The sequence below is a fragment of the Paramormyrops kingsleyae genome, chromosome 3, assembly GCF_048594095.1.
Source record: "Paramormyrops kingsleyae isolate MSU_618 chromosome 3, PKINGS_0.4, whole genome shotgun sequence".
NCBI classification, from domain to species: Eukaryota; Metazoa; Chordata; class Actinopteri; order Osteoglossiformes; family Mormyridae; genus Paramormyrops; species Paramormyrops kingsleyae.
This window is the reverse complement of record NC_132799.1, coordinates 35599204-35625060: the sequence shown is the minus strand read 5'-3', so window position 1 is coordinate 35625060 and position 25857 is coordinate 35599204. Positions and strand designations below refer to the sequence as shown.

General features: G+C 43.8%; 1 protein-coding gene across 8 annotated transcripts in view; it reads right to left on the bottom strand.

Annotated features, from left to right (window-relative positions):
- Positions 1-11568: 11568 nt before the first annotated feature.
- Positions 11569-25857, bottom strand: part of LOC111845701 (PHD finger protein 21B) — a 60613-nt gene continuing 46324 nt past the window's right edge. For all 8 annotated transcript variants that reach the window (XM_023815306.2, XM_023815307.2, XM_023815309.2 and 5 more), the window contains 11 exons: positions 22090-22182; positions 20980-21306; positions 20445-20624; positions 19063-19114; positions 18815-18891; positions 18021-18075; positions 17529-17551; positions 15981-16139; positions 15773-15839; positions 15392-15495; positions 11569-14841 (listed from right to left, as the gene is read on the bottom strand). In XM_023815306.2, the coding sequence (XP_023671074.2) occupies positions 14587-14841; positions 15392-15495; positions 15773-15839; positions 15981-16139; positions 17529-17551; positions 18021-18075; positions 18815-18891; positions 19063-19114; positions 20445-20624; positions 20980-21306; positions 22090-22182 (1392 nt within the window). In that variant the 3' untranslated portion in view covers positions 11569-14586. The remainder of the gene's footprint in view (positions 14842-15391; positions 15496-15772; positions 15840-15980; positions 16140-17528; positions 17552-18020; positions 18076-18814; positions 18892-19062; positions 19115-20444; positions 20625-20979; positions 21307-22089; positions 22183-25857) is intronic.

Genomic DNA, 25857 nt, shown 5'->3' with positions numbered 1-25857 from the left:
TATCACACTGACTCTGAGTCCTCTGTATTTATTATTGGGTAGATGTTGTCCAATGGTATTGACCAGGAGTGGTCACATGACCAGTGCACTTGATACTTTGACAATGATTACACTCCATTTGCCATTGCTCAAGTTCACGTATCCCACCCTGATCTCCTATGAGATTCATACTTATGAAGATGAGAGACTGAAGCCTGGGGCCAGAATGCAGAGTCAGCCACTGGAACACTGACATTGCTTAAGGGCCCAAAACTAATTTAATTACTCCAACAGCCCCAGGATTTGAACCTGTGACCTTTTGGACATAGACGCCAACCCATGGAACCCCATACCGTCCTGCTTGATCTCACTCGAATTCAGATTTATGTTCATTTTCTGAATTGATGTGTTACAGTATATAAGATCTTTTTGTCCACAAATACAGAATGGAAATTATATAGTCTGCAATTAATAATAATATTTACTAAGTACAGGAGAAAGATTACGGTATTTGCAGACTCAACACTGGGCACCAGACTGGTTTTATAATGGAGTTTGAAATGCTCTAAGTTTAACGCTTCACTAACTCTTCCACAAACCATTTTTCTAATCTGCATCTTTGATGATAATGCTGATTTAAACCTGAGACAAAAAGTAAGTGTCTAGCTCAGTTGACGTCAAACGTGAATACATATACGATCCACCCATCTTGCAGAACAGCTGATCCTGTATTGTGTCACAGTGAGCCTTTCCCAGGAAACAGGTCACATCAAGTAGGGACACCCTGGGGAGGATGTCAGCCCATCACAGTGGATACACCCTAGTAGCCTAGAATGTATAGAGAAATTACCTAGTTGCATGTTCTTGGATGCTGGCAGGAATCTACAGCAGTGTTTCCCAATCTAGTCCTTGGGGACCTCCAGACAGTCCACGTTTTTGCTCCCTCCCAGACAGTGCACATTTTTGCTCCCTCCCAGACAGTCCACGTTTTTGCTCCCTCCCAGACAGTCCACGTTTTTGCTCCCTCCCAGACAGTCCACGTTTTTGCTCCCTCCCAGACAGTCCACGTTTTTGCTCCCTCCCAGACAGTCCACGTTTTTGCTCCCTCCCAGACAGTCCAAGTTTTTGCTCCCTCCCAGAGAGTCCACATTTCTGCCTCCTCCCAGCTCTTGGAAGGAGCAAAAAAGTGAACGTCTGGAGGTCCCCAAGGACCAGATTGGGAAACACTGGTGTACAGTAATCATGGGAAGGGAATGAAAGCTCCACACACAGACAGCACAAAAGCTGTAGGTGGGAATCATACCCACAGCCCTGCAGGTGACAAGCCAGCATTACACACTGAACCTCAGTTCATGATGCAACATTAAATTAGCCTTACAAAATCGTTTCCACTCTCCTTTGTTTTAATGTATAATGCTTACACAATACTTTAATTCTTAATTTTAACACTTCCCTCGGAGCATGCCAGATGGTTGGTGGGGGTGCAGCTGTTTTCTGTCTCATTAGTGTATGTTGTGTGATTAGACCAAAAACAAACCTGACGTGACGTAGCAGATCAGCATATAGCTACGGGGAGTGGGCGGGCGGCTGCTCAGGAACCGGGCCTTTGGACTTGTGACTTAGTGGTTCGATTGACAGAGAAAAGGAACAGATGTCACTGCAAGAGGGGAACTTCAGTGGAGTAGCTTTAGGAAATATCGAGCTGCACAAGTGTTTTGAAAATGGTTGGCACTTAAAGTACCAGGCAACAAAAAAGGTGCAATTGCTGCCGGCCCTCTAAATTATTCATAAGTAAAACCCAGGGCTTATGATTACATTCACTTAGCCGACCCTTTTATCCAAAAAAGGGTTGAGAATGCAGGGTCTGCTAGTCCCTGGAGGAATTTGAAATAAGGATCTTGCTCAGTGGTAAAATCAGTCTGCCAACCATGGGATTTGAACCAGCGACCTTCCGATCACAGCTCAGTTTCATGCTGCCGTAAAAATCTCATCACCTGTGCAGTCCCTATATAATGTACTGTCAGCGAGGTCACCAATGCAGGTCCTGAGAAATAGTGAGATGGTTCTTCCTCACTTAGGACCAGACTGCTGTTGTCCCAGGTCGGAGCACGGGACTGAGAGCATTAAGCGTTGATGTATCTTCCAACACTGAATATAATGACCACCATTCCAAACATCTCCTGTCCTGCTGATTTATAGCCTTTGCCCTTGAATATGTTACTCCTCACCTTACTCTCTTTGGGTGTTTTTTTGATCTCGCATTGCCTCTTTTCTCCCCATGAATTATTGTGGTCATTATGGCTGACTGAATGATGGATGGCTGATGCATTCCTTCGTTGTTTCATTAGCTGTGGGTTTTTATCTCATCATCAGGCATGGTATGTTTTAATTTGTCTCTCTGATCATGAACGAACAGCTTTTTTATATAAGCCAGATGTCAGCGCGTGAAGGGACTAGCATTCTGTACAGCCTGTCTCATGCTTTATGGAATTGGGTCCCGACCCATTGTGGCCCTGTGAGGATGGGCAGAAAACTCACATCTTTCTCCACCAGTGCAGCCAGTAGGGGACCCTTCAGCAATGTAATCACCCTCTTCCAGATCACCTCTTGTCTTCCTCCAGTCACGAGCATAGTATTCTTCACAAAGCGGCAACCTAGTGGAGTAACTCATTTATTTCAGTCAAGATCACTGGCTCCAGCTTTGAATAGACCTCAACAGGTGGACAGGGCTAGTTAATCGAACTGTATGAATCAGTATAATATACCGTTTCCAATTACTTTTCAGTAATTAAATGCTTGGCAACATTTTCTGAATAAAAACTGTACATTAATGAGGGACTTTATTTGCCAGAGTGCAGCAGTAATTGCAGAGAATTTCAGAGAAACCTTCTCAAAAAATGAGCAACAAAGTGCAGCAGTTATTCAGTAACTGTGAATACTGCTCAAATTGTTTCTGTAGCCATGCCAAATTTTTGAATTACCACTTCAGTCACATCCTTGGCCAAACAAAGGCCACCAGAGGGAGCCAATGAGCACCCAGAAACATCAGCCTTCTGGGAATTCTAGCCCAGTGCTCTACCCTTTGAAAAGGCTCACACTCTTTATATATATACCTATATTCTCTTGTATTTTCAGTTTTATTCTTGTTAATGATATATATATAACCATAATTTTTAGATATCACTTGTGATACGGGATTATTTTGCATTGCCTTTGATCCAGTATTTTGGTATTGATTTTAATGCAAGGTTATTTTGTATTACTTGTAATAAAGCGTTTTTAGAAGCGAACCTAAGTGTGCCTGTTTGTTCCTTCGAGAGCCCTATATCCCCCTCACATCATCTTAAAACAAAAGCCCTTTTACTGATTATTCACAACTTCAGTGAATGCGCTTGTATTTTAAGTTGATTTCTGTTTTTTTTTTTCTCTCCCTCTTGATTCTGGATTCTTGGGGACTTCATAGGTGAAGGGTTTAGGTCATTTTTGAACTGTACAGTTTACCTTTATTTGATGTTGCATATGTGGGGATGCATTTAGCTTTGAAGACTTCGGAAGTCATTGATAATTGCATCCTTACTTATGGCACTGTGTGATTACCTTCCATGTTTGTTGTCCTGCATAGGCTGAGGGTCTTTGGCTGAAAGGTTCAGTCCATCACAAGATCTTATGTGGGAGGTTTTAGGATCAGCACACATGTTCTCCCCTAGTGGTGGATTTTGGTTGTTAATTCTCTTGAATTCACTTTTATGGTTTGGTGGTTTCTGCACAAGCCTGAGCCACAACAGAGAACAGGCAGAGGTGAAGAAAAACAGTTACCAGGAAACTGTTCTTTGTGAACAGCAGAAACACTTTTGCCAGTTCATGAATTGCAATTGCAATAGAAACTAACTGTCCCTGCTTTCTGAAACGTCTAAGTCACTTTGGATCAAAGCTTATGTTACATAATAAATAAGAAAATAATTAAGTCATGGGTTCAAATAGTCAAGGCACTTCAGGGCGTATGGGCTTGTAGGTCCAAGACCCCTCAAGTGCATCCCTACCTGTGCCAATGTTCAGGAGAGCTTATCTCCATCCTAGCACTTTGATTGTTCACCTGAGACCTGTAGATGGTTCCTAAATTTTTGATGATGGACTTTTCCATTTCTGGACTGTATGGCCAAAGGTGGCCTACATTATAATGCATCTAACCAGGAAGGTTCTGGATTAAGAAACCACAATATGTGAGCAGAGGTCTCTGGTCTGTCAGGACCATCCAGCCATTAGCAACCACTATGAATACCTTGTGATGCCAGTTGTTCTGTCAATCAATTCAGCCATCTTCTAATCACAGGTTAATGATGTACTGGAAAACATGCATGAATGATTTGTTTTTGTGTGACTTGATGATTACTGTGGTATGAACTAGAGACTGGGTTAAGCAGAAGAGTTGACAGGGAACGAAGGTCATAAGATACTGTAGCCCTTTGAAGCATCCAGTTGAAGAACCTTTGTTTTCTTCAGTCTATATGTTTATGTTTTTTCATTTTCCATAAGGTGTCAGACTTTTGCTTTGTTTGGGCCTGTTTACAACAGTTCAGACTTACTGTGTAATTACAGGCTGTAAAATGCACCAACACTGTGACTAGTTTTTGAGTTTTTCTGTCCTACCATCCCCAATCTTTTGTCAGGATATAATGGTGATTGTAAAGGCACAAGAAGAGGATATTTGAAGTGCACACCGAATACCAAAAATCAGGTACTTCCCATGATCCTATGCAGTCCCATTATACATTATCTGAGACTAATGTCCAATATACTGCATATTAGCTGAAGGCGTTCTTCATATTCATTATTTCAGAAGAGCACTCTTCCTCTCAAACCCACCAGCCCATAATTATACAGTAATTAGTGTGTGTTGGCTCCCATGAGATGAAATCCATGCCTTACATGGAAACAATGCAGAGGCTACCACTCAAGGACTATTAAACGCCACCTTGGCATCCAAGACAGCCATCAAGGAGACAGCCAGCCTTGATTGCCATGTTTTTAAAGGTAGGATCAGATGCCTTGTCAGATCACATAAACATACACTCGGCTGCCCAAGGGACACCAATCAAATGGCTAACAACAAGCTACACACGCTAAGAATGTCACGAGCATCTGTCCAGTCCTTCTATAGGAAAACACTCTTGCAGATAAATAAAATTTGCAAAAATCTAAGAAACAATATAGTTGTTAAATATTTCAAATATTGATTTTATTTTAGTAGTAAATTTAGGAGTAAATTACGATTAACCATGTGTCCACTACTTTGGACATCATGCAAGTCGTAATGCTTTATCTACACCGCAGCTTTACTGTTGTGAAAATACTTCTTCTAAAGTAATATTTTTATCTGTAAATGCATATTGATCATATTTATGTATTTTACAGTGCGTTTTGAAAAAATCAAGTGTAAAGTACTTTTTCATCCCTAAAGCAAGTTAAGAAGAATGCAAAAAAAATAAAAAATTCCGACTCAAGTTGTCATCATTCATGCTTAAAATGGCTGAAGTTGGTCAACGTCCTTCTCCTTTATAGTACTGGCATGTTTCGTTTGTTTCACAGAGTTGGGTAATTCAGGTCCAGAGAATAAAAGTCAAGACCATTTTGTTTCAACTGACCAACTGAGTATAAGGAGTCACAGTCCAACACCCCAAATCCTGGTCTGGACATTTACTCTCTGGACCTGAACTACCCACCTCTGTTCACAGATGAAGAAGCTGAAGTTCTTAATGTGTTAATCTGCTGATATTATTTGTAGCCATGTGTGGAGCAGTGTGGGTAGTTTAGGACTCATGAGCCCATGGGCAGATGGTTGCTGGTTCAAATCCTGTGACTGAGCAAGGCCCTTAACCCCAATTGCTCCAGGGCTTGGCTGATATTCCTCTCTTGATTCTTATTTGTAGATCAATTTGGACAAAAGCATCTGCAAAATAAACTAGAACAGTTTTTGATTTCTCCTGACAGCAGTATAAAGATTGCTGAGAGCTGTTTGTCTACCTCATCCATCTGCACCACTTGCACCTTCATCGGGGAAATAGGTTATCTCAGGAAAGATATCTCAAGGCTGTTGAAGACAACAGTTATCTCCAGGGTAACCACATATTTATATGGGTGCCTGGGGGATGCAATTTTTCATAGAAGATGCTTGTCTTGAGTCATCCATCCTAAAACAGAGACACCACCTCACCAAAGTTTCACTCCAATAAATTGATTTCTCTTGTTTTCTGCCAAGGATGCCAAGGGTTTAGAACACACCAACGGGTATGGAAGGTATTTGTGCTTGAGGAACCTGAGCATTTCCACACATCAAGGGCTCCAGGTGTTGTCTTAATTTCATTCTGCCAAGTAACCACTCACTGGGAATAGGATGACCCCCTAATCCAGGGGTCCCAACTCCGGTCCTGGAGAGCTACTATCCAGTATGTTTTCTGTCCCACTTGGCTTCTGATGAGCCACACCTGTTCCTGGTATTTACCTGAGAACAGGTGTGGCTCATCAGAAGCCGGGTATGATAGAAAACCTACTGGACGGTAGCTCTCCAGGACCGGAGTTGGAGACCCCTGCCCTAATCCATGTCAGGAGGGTCACTATGAGTTAGAACAGGGTTTGTAAACTTCCATTTCAATTAAAAACCTGGGTTTCACTTCAGCACTGAGTTCTTGTGTGCTGATTGGTCAATCTCCTACAATCATGAATGTTAATATGAAACTGCTGGATGAGTCTTTCAATCAAGGAAACAAATCAGTAAAAGCACAAGAAGCATTGAACTAATTCGCCAAACACAGGAGCCTTTCAGTTTGAAAGTATTTTGTTACACCTGAAGTAGCTCATAGTGCCCCCCCCTGACATGGACTAGTTGGTCACCTTAACTGGAAAAAGTTCCTTGATTGTGTTCTGCTTTTGCCAAATCAATGCATTGTGTGTTTGTGGCTTGCATTAATCTAAAATGGGCAAATGAAACACACACATACATTGACATTAATGTGTGGTTACATTAATATGTGAGATATGTTTGTCCCATCAGTATTGCCTATCCAGCGAAACCCCAATGATGAATATCAGGTAACACTAGAGGGGAAGAAAACATGTCACAGTACACTGTTACTTAATGCATTAATTAACCAGAAACTAAGTGTTAGTTATATACTGATCCTATGCTTGTTCATCAATGATAACGATTCATATATTTCATGCAGTTGCTACATTCGTTAATGATTTGTACTTGAGTAGTAACTGAGTTACTAAGTTACTTGTGCCCCCTCAAGTAAAGTGTTAATAAATTTTGTTGTATTTGAGGAATGGAAAGCCTTAAAATGTTGCCATTATGGTGTTTATTATGCAGCAATTTAGCAGCATATATGAGCGCGATTTTCTTTTGATTCCTCTAATAAGCATGTGTGTTTGCTGATGATAAGGGCAGCAATAAAGTACAGGAGATGAGACTTTGAGGCTTATGTTACAGCTTGTTTAGTGAAGAAAGTCAATGTCGTAACTTTAGGGTGAAACTTCTGGCAAATAGGCCATAGTTCTGAGCGAGCGATGATGTCGCAATGCTTCACCATTATAGCGGCTGGCTAAAGGGCGGTGAATGGGGTCATGTCCCATTCGGAAGAGGGAAGACCGATGGACTAATGAGGACTCGGGGGAATGATGTGGGCAGCTCTGCATGGTGCTGATGCCCATTAACAGCTTCCTGCAGGATGGGTCTGTGATGCTCATCTCTCTTATTTCACAATGCCAACAGCGCCATCAGAAAGGCCCTGCCATTGTGGTCGCCCACAATTCCCTATGTAGTGTAGATCATTGCTCATTTACTATGGGCTACTCTCTGTAGAATCGCCATTGTAAAAAACTAAATAGGAAATCTACTCATATTATACCATTATATTATACATATTTCTGGGTGTGTCACATCACATGTCATTGGACCAATGCCTAATCGTCCTTGCTAGACTTTTCCTTCACATTTGTACCAACGAATGCAATGAAAGGCATATTTGTTGTTCATATTAAGTTTTCTATATATACGCTATGGTGGAGCCAAACCAAGTCCTGACCTGAGCACCCTGTGCCAGAATTCAGAAACAGGCCCGGATTCATCCAAAGGGATTTCTCTTTGGAAGCAATTGGAGCAAATCGGTTGCGGCTAACAGCAAAATCACGAATTTAATGTTATGAGCTTCCCTCTTCCGGGCGACTCCGCTTGGCTTTGGGTTGAGTCCCACATGTCTCATGAGACATTCTCTGTCCTTCCAGTCATCTTGCCTTCTGTTGATGTGTCAGACTCTGCCATCTGCAGTACAAACACTTGCCAGCCTGGCATCCGTTTTACCGATTTAGCAGATGCCTTTATCCAAAGCAACGTACAAGTGAAGAAAGTCTGGGGTCAAGGTTTCTGGAGCAGTTGAGTTTAAGGGTCTGGCTCAAAGACTTGTGATATGATTACTCTCCCAAGATTGAGATTTGCACCCATAACCTATCGGACCCAGGAGCACCTCCATAACCCAGAGCTACACTCCGCCGAGGCCCCACATAAATTATCAGTTATGAAAACTCAACCCCTGGGTGACGCAGCTCATTTGCATTAGCAATGAGCAACAAATCAGATTGATCGGTGAAGGCCGGCAGCCGTTCCCAGAAGACTTACCCGTGAATTAAGTGCCATTTAATGCGCGTGTATAATCACCATGTAAAACGGAATCATTTTTCTTCCTGCTTATTCCCCTCAGATTAATTAGCTTGTTGTGACAAGTGAGTGTTTAATTATGACAAATGGCGGATAATTGCTTGTAATGTGCCACAGAGCAAGTCTGCAGGCAAGGAGCAAGGACTGAGACAAAACCAGGAACAGTACTGACAGAGATACAAATAAATAGCATTAAAAACTAGGTCTTATTTATCACCAATGTCCACTGGAAACCATGCATGCATGCCCACTTTATGAGTATGGTGATGTTTTACATTAGATGGAATAACCCCATTCTCCTCTGTCTACTAATCAAGTTTGCCATCTAATTGACCAATGAAAATATGTTTTATGAAAACATCTATTTAACTAATATTTGTTTGTATGTAACATTTGTATTCTTGATGATCAGTTGCATGGAATACTTTGCATTGTTCAGTTTAACAATTTAACATTGATAGCTACCATAGATAACATAATTCTGAATATAAAGCAAGATTAGTTTGTGACGTTTGCCTCACTGACAAGAAATTCACGTCCAAGTGCATTTAAAATACTAAATTGTTCACTGACAGCTGTGTAAAGGTTTCTATTTGTGGCAGTGAGAGTGTCTCATTACTTTGTCTTAGGTTGTGAAGTATTTTGTGAAGTAATTTGAGAAAATGGGCTTTTTCACACTCCTGAAATAATGGAGTTTTGGAGATGCATGTTTGATATGTAGGAGGCACTGAAGCGAGGATAGTGACTCTATTCCGCTGGAGCTTTGGGCCTCTTTCCGAAGCTTCATGGTCACCAAAAATCCATCAGAACCAACCCTGTACCGGACTCAGAGTAGACAATAATAGTTTAATACTGGAGAACAGTATTCTCCCTCAGGTACTGTGAATATTCGGGATTATGCATCCATCCGACATAACTGCTGATCCAGTGCAGGGTGATGGTGAAGCTGGAGCCAATCCTAGGAAATACACAAGGCAGGGGGCATGTGGTGCTGATGCCTGAACATTTCAGGACACGCTCAACGACACACTAAGAACAATACAGGGACTCTCACTCCTGAAATAATGTGCATTGTGGGAGTGTGAGAGAGAATCCACAAAATCACAGGGGGGGGGGGGGGGGGCGTAAATCTCCTCACACGCACTCAGACGTGGGCATCACATGCGCAGTCACGGCGGCTGTAGCTCTGCCCACCGAGCCGCTGCGCCACTGTTATCGATTCTGAGCGAAAACAGCCGAGTAACACAGCGAACAGGATGGCAGCCATTAGTCAGTTGAAGGGGGGATGGTCATTAGATGGCTGCTTGTATACAGACGGTGCTATTTCCGGGTCTTTCACGGCGCTCCGTTTCTGGAACATGAAAGCCTCTTCAGCACGGTGAGCAGTGTATTAATGAAGCCCCGCCCCTTACGCTTTCTGGGTCAATCTATTTTCAAAGAAAAGAACTGTCCTTAGACCGTAAAACTGCACTGAATATTCAGTGAGAGTCTCCAGCAAGATCTCTCAGATCTCACCAGTTCCACGGACAGCCACCTACGCAACACGGGAAGAGTTTGCATCTTCATTTTTTTTTTGGCTTGCTTGGCTTGACACAGAACAGGTCAAAATCACCAAAAGGCATTTTTCTACCCATTAAGACCTCAAACATCATCAGTAATACAGGTAATTTTGAAAATAAACCCAGCAGTTATTTCCTGAAATTGCCATGGAATTGTATTTCACAATTTTTTTTTAACAGACATTTTGCTTACGTTATATTTATATGATTCTGAATCATACATTTGGGTTGTTTTTTCTTTCTTATGCAGTTACACGTATTACTGATGTTCCTCTGAGGCACACTGATGTAAAAATAATGTACTTCATTTTCAATATCCACTAAATTATAAAAAGAAAATTATATAAGCTGTTTTAAATGCCATTTGTATTTTCAAACTACCTGAGCCATGAATTGTGGTTCCAGTGGAGTCACAAAATAAAACACCGTGAGTGAATATTAACGCTGAGATTTCCTGTATTATGTTCACCGCCTTTCAGTCCATTATCCTGCGTTCAAATCAGGGAATATTGGTTTAACTCTGCGACCCCCGTCTGCATGTGTCTTGGAATACTGAGAGTGATACCCCCCCCCCCTCCCCTCCCATACCAACCCAATCTAAATATAAACCCATCTTAATCCCTAAAGTGAGGATAGGGGTGTACTGACAGAATTAATCATTCTGCCCTATTTATAATGTCACTGGCTGCTACAAAATAATAGAGAATATGAAAAACTCTGCGTAGAAGGAGAGGCGAGAGCCGAAAGTGATTCTTGGGTGGTACCACTCTAAGAAACACCTTCAGCTGATACCTTGACACCCTCCGAGCACAGAGTTGGCACAGTAAGCGGATGATGGCGACCACTGTCCACGTGCAGGTGAGTTTGACAGCCCTGTATACACAGGTAGACAGGAGTACGAGCACGTCCACGTTACAGCCACTAGGTGGCTCTGAAGCCTGGGCATCGGTGAGTTACATCAATCCTATTAAATTGGGCTCATTTTAAAAACCTCAAAATAACCCCCAAAACCAAGAAGGTACCACTAATAATACAGCAAAGATGGCAGATAATAACAGTAGTAAATAAACCTTTTCACCTCTTGTGGATTATTCACTTCAGACCAGCCTATGTGTGACCTACCTGGACATAAACCTTTAATTGACTAATAACTAAATGTCAATAAAAGTGTTGAAGATGGTGAAAAGCTAATATTGCTATTAACTTAAGCCCAGCTCATATCCCAGCAAAGCGTTTTCAGTTCATGACTTTTATTATCTTTACATGTTTTATTCAAAGTGTCATACAAAAAAAAAAGGAACACGACCCTTGACCACCAACCAACGTCCATCGATCAACTTTTAATGCATGATGAAGACAAAAAACTACATTGGCATATGTAAGAGACAAACACGTTCCTATTACACATGGTCCACTGGACAGTCCCTTGTTAGTTACGAAGGAAAACACTACGTCAAACGCTCCCATTCTGAATCCTCAGCGTCCTATCGCTCTCTGCTGCCTCCACATGACAAAGGAGATGCACTGCATGCTGTAAGCCACGTCAGAATGCATAATTGGCAAACAATAGCCTCTGTAAACTCCTTCTTTTCTTTGTTCATCAATAAAAGAATACAAAAAAAAGTTTGTTCGACATAGCGTCAAATGTATTAAAATAGAACTGTATAGTGCACAGTTTCTTCCGGAGAGTTCTGAAGGCGGGAGGGGGTCTGAGACCTGGCTGATGAGGAAGGGTACGATCCCACGGCAACATAGAACATAGACCCGATTCTCTGTGTCACTGTTTGTGCCCCCCCCCCAGCTCGCTGATGGGCCCAACTCCTCACCTTGTCTTATTCCTACAATGGCCCTATTTCTAGAACCTGCTTGACACCCCCACCAATGTCAGATGGGAGCGCTGGCTCTGCCTGCCCCCTGGGGGATTTCCTCCAGCTCACTCTACACATGTGGGAACCCTCCCGGGGGTGCATTAACGTCAACTTCCTGTCTGCGCTTGTGACTCTGGGGATTCCGCCCTGTCCTGTGGCACTTAACCAGAGACGGGGCTCATCAACCAAATGCGTATCTGACAAAAACGTACATCGCCTACTGACTGTATCAGCAGAAGAGTAACAGGCTAAGCCGTCATGGTAATTATTAGGTAAGCTCATTTATCATCATCATTGTTTAATGAATCAAACCAGAAATAAACAGGAGCTAAAGATGTGATGTGTAATTTTCTGCCTTCCATGGAAGACTGAGGAGTCTGATTTCTTCCTTTGTGTGTTCAGTAACTCCTTTGTGATAGTACCTCTCTCCAGGCAGGTCTACGCTTCAGGTCACTGTGCAGACGTTTTGTCTGAATCAAACACCAGTGCCAACGTTTTAAAAGCTCCCATTGCCGCACACTCCAAAATTGGGAGGCATCCATATTTTTTTGTACAAATTACAGTTTTGGAAAGACAGTCTTTGATAATAAATGGGAATGGGAAAGTTTCTGAAAAATACTGGCAAGCGGCTGACTGACTGACAGATGGTGACACGCGCTTCCTGGTGCAATTTCTGTCTCAGACAAAGTCAGTAATGGGGCAGCGGCTGCGAGCTCCGTTGGCGAATTCAGTGTTACCCATCAGCCACTGTTCCGAACATACAACGCATCTGAGACGTGGATGATTAGCTGGGCGTGGATTCGAAATAAAGGAACATGAATGAGCTGTGAGCTGTGGATGGACGTTATCTAACTGATATGCTTTCGTTAAAGTTCAGACAAAGAACTTTTTAACAAAACTGGCTCTTCTCCTTTTGGGGTTGATATCTGTTATTTTCATAATCGCTTATAGATTCCTGGAATTATTTGTGAGGAATCTTGGACATTTTTTAAAATTTTGTTTTTTTTTTTTTTCATGAAAATATTTTTAAAAAATCAACATTACTAAATAAAAATTCGAGCAGCTCTGCTGTCAGATATTTGCCATCCTAGCAAGGTAACGATAAAGGCTTTCAGACCCAAATGCATCCACTGCAAGGCTGTGGGGGTCCCTTCTGGCTTCCCAAACACGCATCAAGACCATAAAAGTTGATAAGCATCCAAAAATTGTCCTCTTCTGATTGTAAATTCCAGAATGTCTCCATGGATGAGTGTAAAGGAACAAAAACAAAGATATGGGAGATTTCCTGGAAAGGGATCTTACTTCAACTGCAGGCATTAATCTGTACCATCAAGTACCAGCGGTAAAGTATCAAGTTGTACAAAATGCCACAAAAAAAATAAGCTTAGCACTGAAGGGAAAACAGGCAGGGGGAACAAAATGAAGAAAAAATAAGGTCTAGAAAAGGAATTCCCAGTATAAAAACTAGGTTTTTTGGCATATTTTCCATACTGGTCAACAAAACAGAGACACTGGAATGATGGTGAAACCACATGACGGACATAGACATGAACGGCAAGTAAAGCGTCGTCCTTCAAAGATCCTCGGAAAACCAGAACGGTATGAAGAGGCCAAGCCATTTCCGAACATATAAAAAAATAAATGAAAATGGGGGGGGGGGGGGGTACTTGAGAAGACGCTCAACCTCTGTACAAAACACGCCCTCCGACGCTCCCCTACGTGATATCAAGAACTTTGAAAATATTCTGATTTGCCCCCCATAGAAATGCTAAATTCTGTAGACTTCTGAAATACTTATTGATCTCAAGATCTCAAACCTGTTAATACTGAAGTTAATTCTCTGCTTTGTTTGAAGGCTCTTAAATTCGTACATACACATGAAAAATGTCCTTGTCCCTCTTTCACCTGAATTAATATAGCGACTGGTCATTCAGCACAGAATGGGAACAAGCATCTACTCAGACACACGGACGTACAGTCGATCCGCTGTATGTTTTCATTGCTTATTAGTAACTACTACAAGTTTCTAGTGACGTCACCCCCACCCCCATGTTCAGAATAATTATTACTGTTTACAAAACGTTTTGGCTGCACAGAGTGTTTCATATCATATATCTGTGACAGGCATCGTTTCATCCATTTTATATCTGTAAATACATTAAGGCCAAGAACAGTAATAAAAACAATAAGTTAAAAAAATCTCCTAAGCACTGAAGGCGTTGGGTTTAAAAAAATACTCATGGCTGACCATGTGCGGGGTATCACTTGCCACGGTGCTCTCTCCATAAAAACGCTGTTGGCTGAATGTTTTCCTTCGTTGATGAAGGGGACTTGATGGCGTCTTGAGCACTTAAAAGCAAAAGTTTAATACTGGACAATTACCAATGTGTTGCCAGCAAACTTGGCAAGTCGTAACTGGGGTTGAAGAGCAGGTGAGCGGCTAAGATATGGTTAGCAGGCATATGGCAGCTCAGTTGTTGGCCTGACTCTGGGACACACTCTTCTGATGCAGCACACTGGGCCCACTAGGGGGTGCTGTAGCTGTGCCGGACGGTTTAATCCAGGGCAGTGACAGCAGCGGCGCCTCTGTGGTGGTGGTGGCTGTCATGGTGAGCTGGATCATCTGGTCTCTCTGGATGAGTCGGATCAAAGACTTCAGGCGATCCAAGGATGCCTGGGTCTCCTTCTGCTGGTCCAACAAGCTGCTCTTGCGATCCATGCATTTCTGGAGGAGCGGAACAGCAGAGGAATGGGACTGAGTACAAGATCAGAGCCTCAACTGCTGATCTTCCTTTTGCTTCTACTGCTACAGAAAACAGTACGGACTTCAGATGAGCGCGAGGCCCCAGTAAATCATGAGTTCATCCAAAACAGGGGGATTGGCATGATATATGTGGCTATTGGGGGTAGACATGCAGCACGATCAGGGAGGAAAGCATGGCACTCTGGGAACTAGACATACTCTGGGTAATGCACAGGTGCTGAGGTTGAATTTGTAAGTATTTCACTGCTTACTCCACAGGCTGGAGGGAGGTTAGAGATGTCTGACAATATTGACCAACATCTGTTCATCTTCTAGAAACAGTCAATGTACTAATAGGAGTGTGTGGGGGTGGGGTATGTGCATTAAGGGGGGGTCGACAAGGGTGTATGAGGGAGGAGCATGCAGTTTGAGGGGGCGGTGATGAGGGTGTGTGGGGGTGGAGCATGCCATCTGAGTTGGTGGAGATGAGGGTGTTGAGCATGCAATTTGAGGGGGTGTGGGTGTGCCTCACCATGACAGACTGGCTGAGCTGCTGGTCCCGTTCCTCCAGGAACGCGCACTCTCTCTTCAGCTCGCTGTTCCTCCGTATCAGCTTCCTCTTCTCCTCTTCCCTCGCTGCAGACAAAGCGCATCAGGGTCACTCTGCCTTTGACTCACGCCTGGCCACGGTACGCTAAATACAGCTAATTGTACCCCTTCACCTCCATCTCTGTGCTCTATGCCCAGGGGTGTTTTACGGCAACTTTTTTGCTTAATAAGTTAGTTTTTTTGCTTAATAATAATGTTAATAATAACAAATATTATTAGGCTGAGGTCACCTTAATGTCTCAGTGACCTAAAAAGACGCCCCAACTCCAGGCTTGAGTCATCATATTTTTATCGGTCGGCTTACCTGTTTTGTGCATTATATAAGACTGGACAAAGTTCTGTTGCCACGACATGTTATCTTTGTTTAGTACCTGAAAATGGGTAAAAAAAAAACACATGGTCAAAGACGGACTTAAGCTTGGACTTAACGTCTAACTTAAAACACTGGATAACCCAGTCACAAAGATAAACTTTGTGTTCATCGCTGGAAAACAGGCTTGGCAAGGACGCACCTTCTTCTGACACTTGGGGCACACCCAAAATCCTTTGGGGGGTGTCTTCAGGGGCGGCTGCAGACAGTCGGGGTGGTAGGAGCGGGGGCAGCTGTGACAGGGCTGCAGCTCCCCGTCCTCTTTGCACACGGTGCAGTGCTCGTCACGCACCAAGCCCTCCTGTCCACACACACACAGGAAGACCCATCACCATCTACACAGGTACGGCTGAGAGTGCCTGTCTCCATGGAAACAGCATTCCGCAAAAACCTCAGCTCGTTAAAATCAAAGGTCACGCTGTGTATGAACTACGGCCTTGCACAGCGCGAGCGGAGTCGCGGGAGTGAAATCATTCCTGTTGCTCCATAAGGTCAAAAGGCTGCTTCCAAATTAAAAACCGACGCTTGTTCATCTTCTCATTCTTTTCGGGACTTTAGAGCACATTCTACATATTAGTTAACCTTGCTGAATACACTTATTAAAAGTACTACTACTTTCTGGTTGAATTTTGACGGAGGTCATAGGAAAAAGGCGGAAGGTGCAGCTGGTATGGTGCTTGTCACATTGGCCCTGATGACATCACGTCAGTCATGTGACCACAAACTGGCAACCACTCCCTAGCCTGAACCTCTGTACTGGCTTTTTAGACAAATTTAAAAGCTTCTTGTGAGATGTCCAGTTATAAATCTTGAGAAAAGGCCAATAACCAATAGTCTGGTGGTTTCTGAATTTAGAAGGAACCAATAACGTATTTCGCCGGAAACTGGCTTGGATGATAACATTGTAGTGCTGGTCTACTTCTCCCTCCAACACATCTTCTGCACAAATGAAAGACCGAGTGACGGAGGTTACAGTGAGGCCTCCCAAGAACAAATCGCTATCCTCGTAACGCCTTTTCTCCGCCAGGATATTCAAGAGGCCGTGGCAGACTGCAGCTGAGACTGCGAGATTTCAAGAACGAGAGTCTTTCTGAGAGGGCGGAAAACACGTAATTACAGCATTTCACCGAGATCCATGGTGTCGGAACTGACATTAGCGGATCAGAAATAGCTAGACGCCAGGCCAGGACCCCGCGGCAGGGAATGGCTGCTAAGGCTGCTGGGAAAGTAACATAAAAGGCCCAATTGAATGCCCTGCTGTCATACTCTGTTCTAAATCGCTGCTGTTCCTGCAAAGTACAATTCGCATGGCCTTATCAGAGCCAGAGCCTCGTGCCCACTACACTGTCTCCTGCCCAGGGCACCTTTAAATTTAATCCATCCAAAAGCATGAAAACTTGGGCAGAGTTTGGGAATTGTCTCCTTAATTGTTCCTTATTTTCTATATATCTGTTTAAAATCACTTTGTATCCATCAGAGTAAAAATGAGTACATACATTGTACAGAATTGCTAAACTGATTATTCATCGTATTACTTTTGCATCACTCAAATGTTTAAAATATCGCATAAAGGAAATGAACAACAAAAAAAAAGACAAAAAAATGCCAGTGTAACCTTCAGACACCCCCTCCCCTCCCAGTCCCCACCAACCTCAACACCAAAACCAGCTCATAACTGGTTAGCACATACCTTCCAGATCAGATCCTCTGTGTCTAGCATGTGGATGGGGGGCAGAGAACAGGTTAGTAGCAAGCAATACATTCAGATGGGGGGGGAGGGGGGGTTGCAGCAAGTTATGCGGGAGCCTGTGCATTAGCTCTGGTTTTGTGAAGCGTGGCATCCGGGAAAGAGAGACAAGCACTCTCCAGTTGTAATGAATGTCAATGATGCGGGCATGCCTGGCTAGCATAAATAACCTGTACGTTACACCACTGCGCCCTTAATGAATTTATTAAGGCTGTCCCGTGTGTGCACACAAAGGAGACAGGGGCTATCTAAGATCTTAGCATGGGGTTATTTGGAACTGCGGGCGGGAAGCGATTCGGGCTGGCTGACACGAAGGGAAACGACTGCGAAAAAAATAGCTATGAGCCACGCAAGGGATTGCATCTGAGGTTAATAATGCAGTCGGTGAAATGGGCGCACATGGCTGGTACGAAGAGAAGAGGCGATCACAATTACCTCCAGCAGATAGGAAGAGGGGGCTGTTCATATAACTGGACCCATGGCGTTTACGCTGAAAAATAAGTTAGAAGAATTGCATCTTGTGCAAGAATTGCAAGAATTACAAGAATTGCATCATAGACAGTCAAAGAAAATGTGTAAATGATCTTCGTGTTGGTGTTAAACTATGATATTATGTCTGTCAAAGTGTATCAGCTTAGCCATTAAAAACCTCTCCTCAGCTCAGTATTTGAAGCAACCAAAAAGTACATCCATGTGCTTGTTGACTCAACCGCTACCCCACCTTGTCTGACTAATCAATACCTCATTGACTTATTTAATTAATTAAGTTAATTGAGCTGGTGGTGAAATTTAACAAATACATGGAATGGCTGGGCTGCCCCTGAGGGGAAGTTTGGGAACTGAAGCGGCGTTCATCTAGCCGTCAGGTATTTGAAAGTTTCTGGAGAATCGAAGAAATTCTGATTTATCTTTTATTGTGTTACTGTTAATTTGCATATGCTCTAATGTTATATTGTGGGGTTTTTTTTGAGCAAATTACTACAAAGACAAATAGCCTTAATTATTTTCTCTGACTGCCTATGACTTATGCACAGTACTCTACATAGATCAGCACAATGAAGGTTTGAAATCATGTTGATGTCCCACTTTATCATCAGCAGTAACAGTTCCATACCACAAACCTAGGGACAGGCTATTTACATCCTCAATAAAGTTGACTCCTTCTGCCTAGATGTCATGGGCAGACAGGTGAATTTCCCATAATGCACCTGGTTCAGCAGCACCCTCACCTCTGGCTCAAACAGGCTACTGTAGGCTGGGTTGGCTGTGCTTCTCCTCTTCCTCTCCTGCCTCCTGCTCTGGATCTCTGTCAAAGCACGCGAGAAAGATTAAGATGACCAAGGAACGTAACAGGCTGCCTGGCAGCCATGATCTCACATAGGGTGTGCATCACCATGACCTAAACACTACATCTGAAATGGCACATAAAAAATGGCATGAATGCACTTGGCTAACTGCTTGCAGCAGAAATGCTCACCTTCCAAGTGCTCCGTCGTGACTAATCCCAACGCCACCATAAAGGCTGTTTTCTGTGGGAACGGGATGTAAATTACTATTGGTTTAGGTTAAACACACACAAAGAAGCTCAATGCATAATGCACTTTAAACACCTAGTCAAGGACCCAGATGGAGCCGACCAGAAGTTTGCCCGTTTAACTGAACCCGAACTGCTTTGGAAAAATACCCAGCTGTATAAATATAGAGAAAATTGTTTGGATCAGATGGGTCAGTTTAGGGGCCAAAGAAACTGACATATTTTCTGAATGAGAATATCCAACCATCTTTTGGACTAATCCTCTTCAGGATCATGGGGGGTCCAGAGTCTATGGGCACAAGGCAGGGAACAACCCAGGATGGTACCAACCCATTGCAGGGCACACTAGCACGCCATTCACACCTACCAATTAACCTCAGCATGTTCTCTGGCTGTGGGGAGGGAAACTGGAGTACCCGGAGGGAACCCCACCACAACACAGGGAGAACATGCAAACTCCACACACAGAACCCTGGTGGGGACCTGAACCCAGAGCCCCTGAAGGAGAGTGTGTGCGGGGAAAATGTATTTAGCAGACTTTCTTCGAGGTAGATCAGCTTTCAGAGAGCTAAACAAGGATTTAAACTGGCTAAACTGGGATTAGCTAGCTGGATAAAGGGATCGGCTAAGTAATGCCGAGAAGATGAGGCAGCAATGTCCAGCTATTCAGTCAGTGCTACAGGAACAGATGCCAGCTTGTTATTCTCCAGTTAGAGCAGAACATGACTGCAGTGCTCTGAAGAGGTGAAGGCATCTGTGTAAAACACTTATGGCATGTTTCACAATGATGGTCTTAGAAGAGAGTATAATATTGTGTGTGTGTGTGTGTGTGTGTGTGTGTGTGGTGGGGGGGGGAACTTAATGATCATTTAAATACAAAGGTCTGTTTACTGGGTGATGAAATATTGGGGGCAGCACATCCCACCACCCCACCCCCGGTTCCGACACCCCTGTGGTCTCTTGTGTATTAACAGACACAGGGAAATGAAATCCAAGAACAGTGATAATGTCATGGTTTTGGATTTGGGTTTTCATGCTAAAGAGAGCTGCCACAGGAAAGCATCCAGCCGTACAAGGTAACTTTAAAGCTGCAAACTGATGCAAGGCACTCTGGGTAATGATCTTGCTCTTGGCAACAGTGGAGCGCCATTAAGCTATTTGCTTTAGCCTGATGGACAATTCCGGCTAATCATGTCAAGCTGACACGACTGCAGTCACACATCTACGTGTCGCGTAGCCAACTTCCTGTGCCAATAAGCCCAAGTAGGGAAACCCTCCTTGGGTCAGAACCAAGGCCCGGTCAGCGGTTAGTCTGGTTAGCTCACCTCAGGGTGCTCCTCGCTCTTCTTTTTAGCGGGAGCAGAGGGGGCTGACGGAGACATGGATGAGAGCGAGGACGAGGGTGTGGACGGGGACTTGGACGCGGAATCCTGGGTCGGGCTCTCCGCCTGTGGGCTCGGCGAGTTCTGGGACGCGCTTGGGGCCTGGGGCTGGATTAGTATCACCTGGGAGCACAGTACCACATGCAAGGCTAAGCTCATTAATCCTGACGAGCAGCTTCCATAATTAGACATGCCTGAAAATATACACAACACTTAGCTTAAACAGAACATTTACAAAACATCTAATTCCATACTGAATCACATATTGATGCTTTAAATAATAATATTAAATAATGTGAAATGGATAACTACATCAGCTCATTAAGAGTAATTTAATTACTGTTAAAGCAAAAGATTAATAAACATAAAAATTTAAAGGCAAGTCAGTCTGGGTTTATTTATGTATTGGCCAATCAACAGCCATTGGTTTGGCATTAAGGCAGCCAATGAGAATCCGGGGGCGGGGCCAGTGGCTGACCTTACTATCGGAACTGAAGAGCAGTGGCTGAACTTTCACAGCTTCGGTGACCGTGGACACGGAAGAGCCACAGGTGCCGCTGGGTGAGGCGGAGATGATGGCGTAGGCCACGCCAGCTCCAGGCGTGGGCGGGGAGGGCGAGGCCTGCCCGTTGGGCAGCTGCACAGGGCTCAGGGTGCTGTTGGCACTGGGCAGGGCTGGGCCAGGCCCTCGGCTTTTGGGACTCACCACAGTGGTGGCCCTCTGCAGGCTGGGTGGCTGGCTGGACTGCTTCTCCTGACAGGGGCTCTGGGGCAGACTATCAGGGATCATGGTCTTTGGCCTAACCTGCAGGTGGCGGGAGAGGGGCACAGAGGCCTGGCCTTTTAACACAAAAGCACAAGAACATTCCAGAAGCTAAAGATGCTTCTTATTATTAGCCATTGCTTTTCTTACACAAAATCCAGCTCGCACCAGCCAAACTCTACTCTCGCTTTACACACCTTACATCAGTGTGACCGTCTCTGGATTGTGCTGTTTACACTGGTACACACTGCCCCCATGTGGTCCGCTGATTAAATACACAGTCTAACTGAGGTCTTTAAACAAGTATTCTGCAAGCATAATTTAAAACATAATAGAGGATCTTCATCCAGGAAGTGCCTAAAAGGTAACACCTACTGAAGAATCGGTCTTTGGCTGACCCTAATCCATTACACATAAAAAATTAATACTCATGGTTTTATTTTTGGACTAAGTTACAAGATGAGACTCAGGCCCAAAGGCTTTCAGTGTTAAATAGTTTTAGTTAATCTGGTTATTTCGATGTAGGGATGAAGTAAAATGTACTGGCGTCATGGAGAAGGTTTGTACAAGAATGTAACCGGTCTCAAATTTACCGGCACGGGCTTATATAACGCTGAGAGGGGCTGTTTTTACACAAGCATCCTGCACAACTCCTTGGTGTGACATTTCTTCTGTGAGAACACATGCTTCCATGCATCCGAGTCAGGGATGTAGCCACATAGTAAAAAAACAGGTTTGAATACCCCCCCTCCTCCCAAAAATATACTGAACCCCCACTAGCCCACCTCTGCCCCCTTGAGGGGCTGCATGCAGCCGGCCGCTCACCTGAGGTAGCGTGTTGGATGCCTGTCCCGCCAGCCGATGCAGGGAGCTGACCTGAGGGACCTTGATGGGCACGGCGGTGAGGGCTCCCAGCATCTGCGGACAAAACTGATGGTTTACTTAAGCTCATTGTGGGTCAAGCACTTCAGACAAGAGCATGGAGCCTAGGTTACCTACTTTTGGAAATGCTCACTATACTGCAAGGGCAGGAAGGCTAGATTACATACTGCTGGAAATGCTCACTATACTGCAAGGGCAGGAAGGCTAGATTACATACTGCTGGAAATGCTCACTATACTCCAAGGACACGGAGGCTAGGTTACCTACTGCTGGAAACGCTCACTATACTCCAAGGACACGGAGGCTAGGTTACCTACTGCTGGAAACGCTCACTATACTCCAAGAGCAGGAAGGCTAGGTTACCTGCAGCTGGAAACGCTCACTATACTCCAAGGGCAGGAAGGCTAGATTACCTACTGCTGGAAATGCTCACTATACTCCAAGGACACGGAGGCTAGGTAACCTACTGCTGGAAACGCTCACTATACTCCAAGGGCAGGAAGGCTAGGTTACCTGCAGCTGGAAACGCTCAGTATACTCCAAGGACATGTAGGTTAGCTTACCTACTGCTGGAAATGCTCACTATACTCCAAGGACACGGAGGCTAGGTTACCTGCTACTGGAAACGCTCACTATACTCCAAGGGCAGGAAAGCTAGATTACCTACTGCTGGAAACGCTCACTATACTCCAAGGACACGGAGGCTAGGTTACCTACTGCTGGAAACACTCACTATACTCCAAGGGCAGGAAGGCTAGGTTACCTACTGCTGGAAACACTCACTATACTCCAAGGGCAGGAAGGCTAGGTTACCTACTGCTGGAAATGCTCACTATATTCCAAGGGCATGGAGGCTAGGTTACCTGCTGCTGGAAAGCTCACTATACTACAAGCACCAAAACCACACCAAATACTTCCCTATACTACATAAATCTACCGTACACGCTGCAGGATGTGGGCCATATCATCCATCCATCCATCCATTCTCTGTAACCCCTTATCGTATTGAAGGTCGCAAGGAGTCTGGTGCCTATCTTGGAGGCTTCGGGGACAAGGCAGGGAATAACCCAGGATGGGGCGGCAACTCATAAACACATATAAACACAAAATATGCATGCCTAGAAAAAAACATGTACAATACTGTGCATTAGAACAAATGCAAATTAACAGCAATACAGTAAACACTAACATTATTTCTATTCTATAAAAAGTTACTTATATCTTGTTGGATGGATAGATGAGCACCGCTTCAGCTCCCAAACCTCTCTTCAGGGGCACCGCAACCATTCCATACAATGCTAATGGTTAAGTTAATAAATACACAGGTATACTGGATAGTTACTATAAATACTGGGGTGACTTTAGGTTATGAATTGGCCAAGCTAAAACACTTGACAGAGATAAAATCATAATTTTACACCAAAATGAAGATCATTTAAATATCACTTCATTTCACTGCCTTTTGTGCAGTACTGTGTATCATAAACATTTTATATTTTTTAACATAAAATGCTGTTAGCAGTAGTATTATTTTGCTGTATATAAACCCATTTAAGTTTGAAAACAGGGCACGATTCAGTATCGCATATATCACAGTATTAAGTCACACATGACAGCAAGTATTTGTACTTATCATGCTAATGGAAGTCTGCATGGTTGTTTCGGGAGGGTGTGGTATCCTTATCTGTGCGTTTCGACCCATTTACAGAGGTTACATTTGTCACAGGGGAACATACTCTGCTCTGACTGGTCACATGACAGGGAAGCGGTTGTATTGAGCCAGATCTGGCCGCGTCAACCAACAGGGGCGGGATCAAGGTGATAAATCTGAGGGGCGTGGCCATAAAAACAGCATGCGCTTCCTCCATATCTTAGAGATCACATGTGCCAAACGCTAGGGCTCTTCTCAGCATCAAACTTTTAATGTTGCTCTTCAAAAGTAGATAAGAGAACTACTTCTCAACTTCTTACCAGGGGTTTCCGATAGAAGAGAACGACGAACAGGAAAAACTACTGAAACAGACAGAAGGACTGGGCTGGATGATTTAAAAAAATCCCCTCCGCCCCCCCAGATTCATAATGCCATTTCTCTTAATATGTTGAGCTTCACAGCCTGACAAGCCCCTAACCTTCTCCATTTCATTTTTTTTTATCTTGCCTAAACCGTGCTCTCTGCAAATGGAAATTCAGCAGGTCTGTGCCAACCTGTGTGAGATGTTTCACATATCCCGTAAAATATCTGCCCATTTTGAAATCCTTCAGCTTAATGCTTCTACTGACATTCAAGACTTAATGTCATGTCACCTCAGGTGAAAATACAATGTTTACCATTGATCTCCTCAGAATTTATTCTCATCAGCTTGGACAGTAACCCAAATGAATCTGATTACCCAGATGACATGCATGTTACGGCTCCCAGTTTAGTCTTCCTGTCTGCTTCACAGCACTTTGTAAACACCATGTCATCATCAAGACTGTGTAAACATGGCAAGGGGGTCTCTGAGGAGGAAACAACCCATTTGCTCATAAGTGCAGACTTCTGATGCCTCTGAAAGCTGTCTGCAAGGGTAGACAAATTGCAATGCTGGACATCCCAGGGATATTGGTCTTATTATTGGTCTATTTCGGCACCTCATCTTTTCTAGGTGGACCTAGGTGAACCTAGGTGGCGTTCTGTTGGAGCCCTGCTAGAATCCTGCTTCCCAGAACACTGGTGCTCCTTATCCAAAAACAGCCAAAGGTACGGTAAAACGGAATCCCCTGGGAATTTGCAAAGTGGGTCAAGTCTCACAAACCGAAGTGGGCCCTCCTCCTCACGTGTTTGACTGACGTTTTTGTCTCTGAATTCTTTGAGACAGACTTCGCCACATAGCTGCAAGGCTCAGAGACTTCCTGTGGTTTGAAGACAAAGTCGCAATGGAAAAGATATGAAAGAAACCCTGAGAAGTGTGATGGATGAAAAGTTCTACGAAGCAAACAGTATTTTAGATATTTCTGTTTCTGACTAAGCACCGAAGGAACTGTGACAACTCATAATCGACACTATTATTGTGTTTCTTCAAACATTTTATATTCTTCAATTAACTAGAGCATGCTGAAAACAGTCTCAACGTGAAAATAAAAACAACTGGACAACTTCCTTGCTCCACAATTGTTTTGTGTCCTCAAAAACACTGTCATGAAACCTCACAAACTGAGCTGGACATGCTTCTGCGCATAAATAATAAATAACGCGAAAGGGAGAGTTTGAATTTCTCCTATTTAAAGTCGAACCCGAAACAACAGATATTTCTGTGTGAAGACCTTGATTTTACTGTGAGATGGTAAGGGGGGGGGGGGGTGCAAAGACCCGTTTCCATGGCAACTGCCGAGATAGATTTCTGGAACTGTGAAGCGTTTTTTTTTCCTTCTTCTTTCCAATGCTCCTCTATTGGATCCTAGTCGCCATCACTTAGGTTCACTTGAAAGAGAGGGGTAACTGGAGATGCTGTTCTATATGCACCCCCCATGCACATGACCACATGCTGGCCGCTGATCTGAAACGCGCGTATAACTCATACCACTTTGCCCTACCAGTCATCATCAACACGGGATGCATCCACATGCAGCCAGGCTATTTACAGGCAGCATAGATCCCCATCCCTAGAGACCTGTTACTCAAAGCCCTCTGCGATGTTTGAGGACGAATGCTGAACATGGTAAATGGGATGG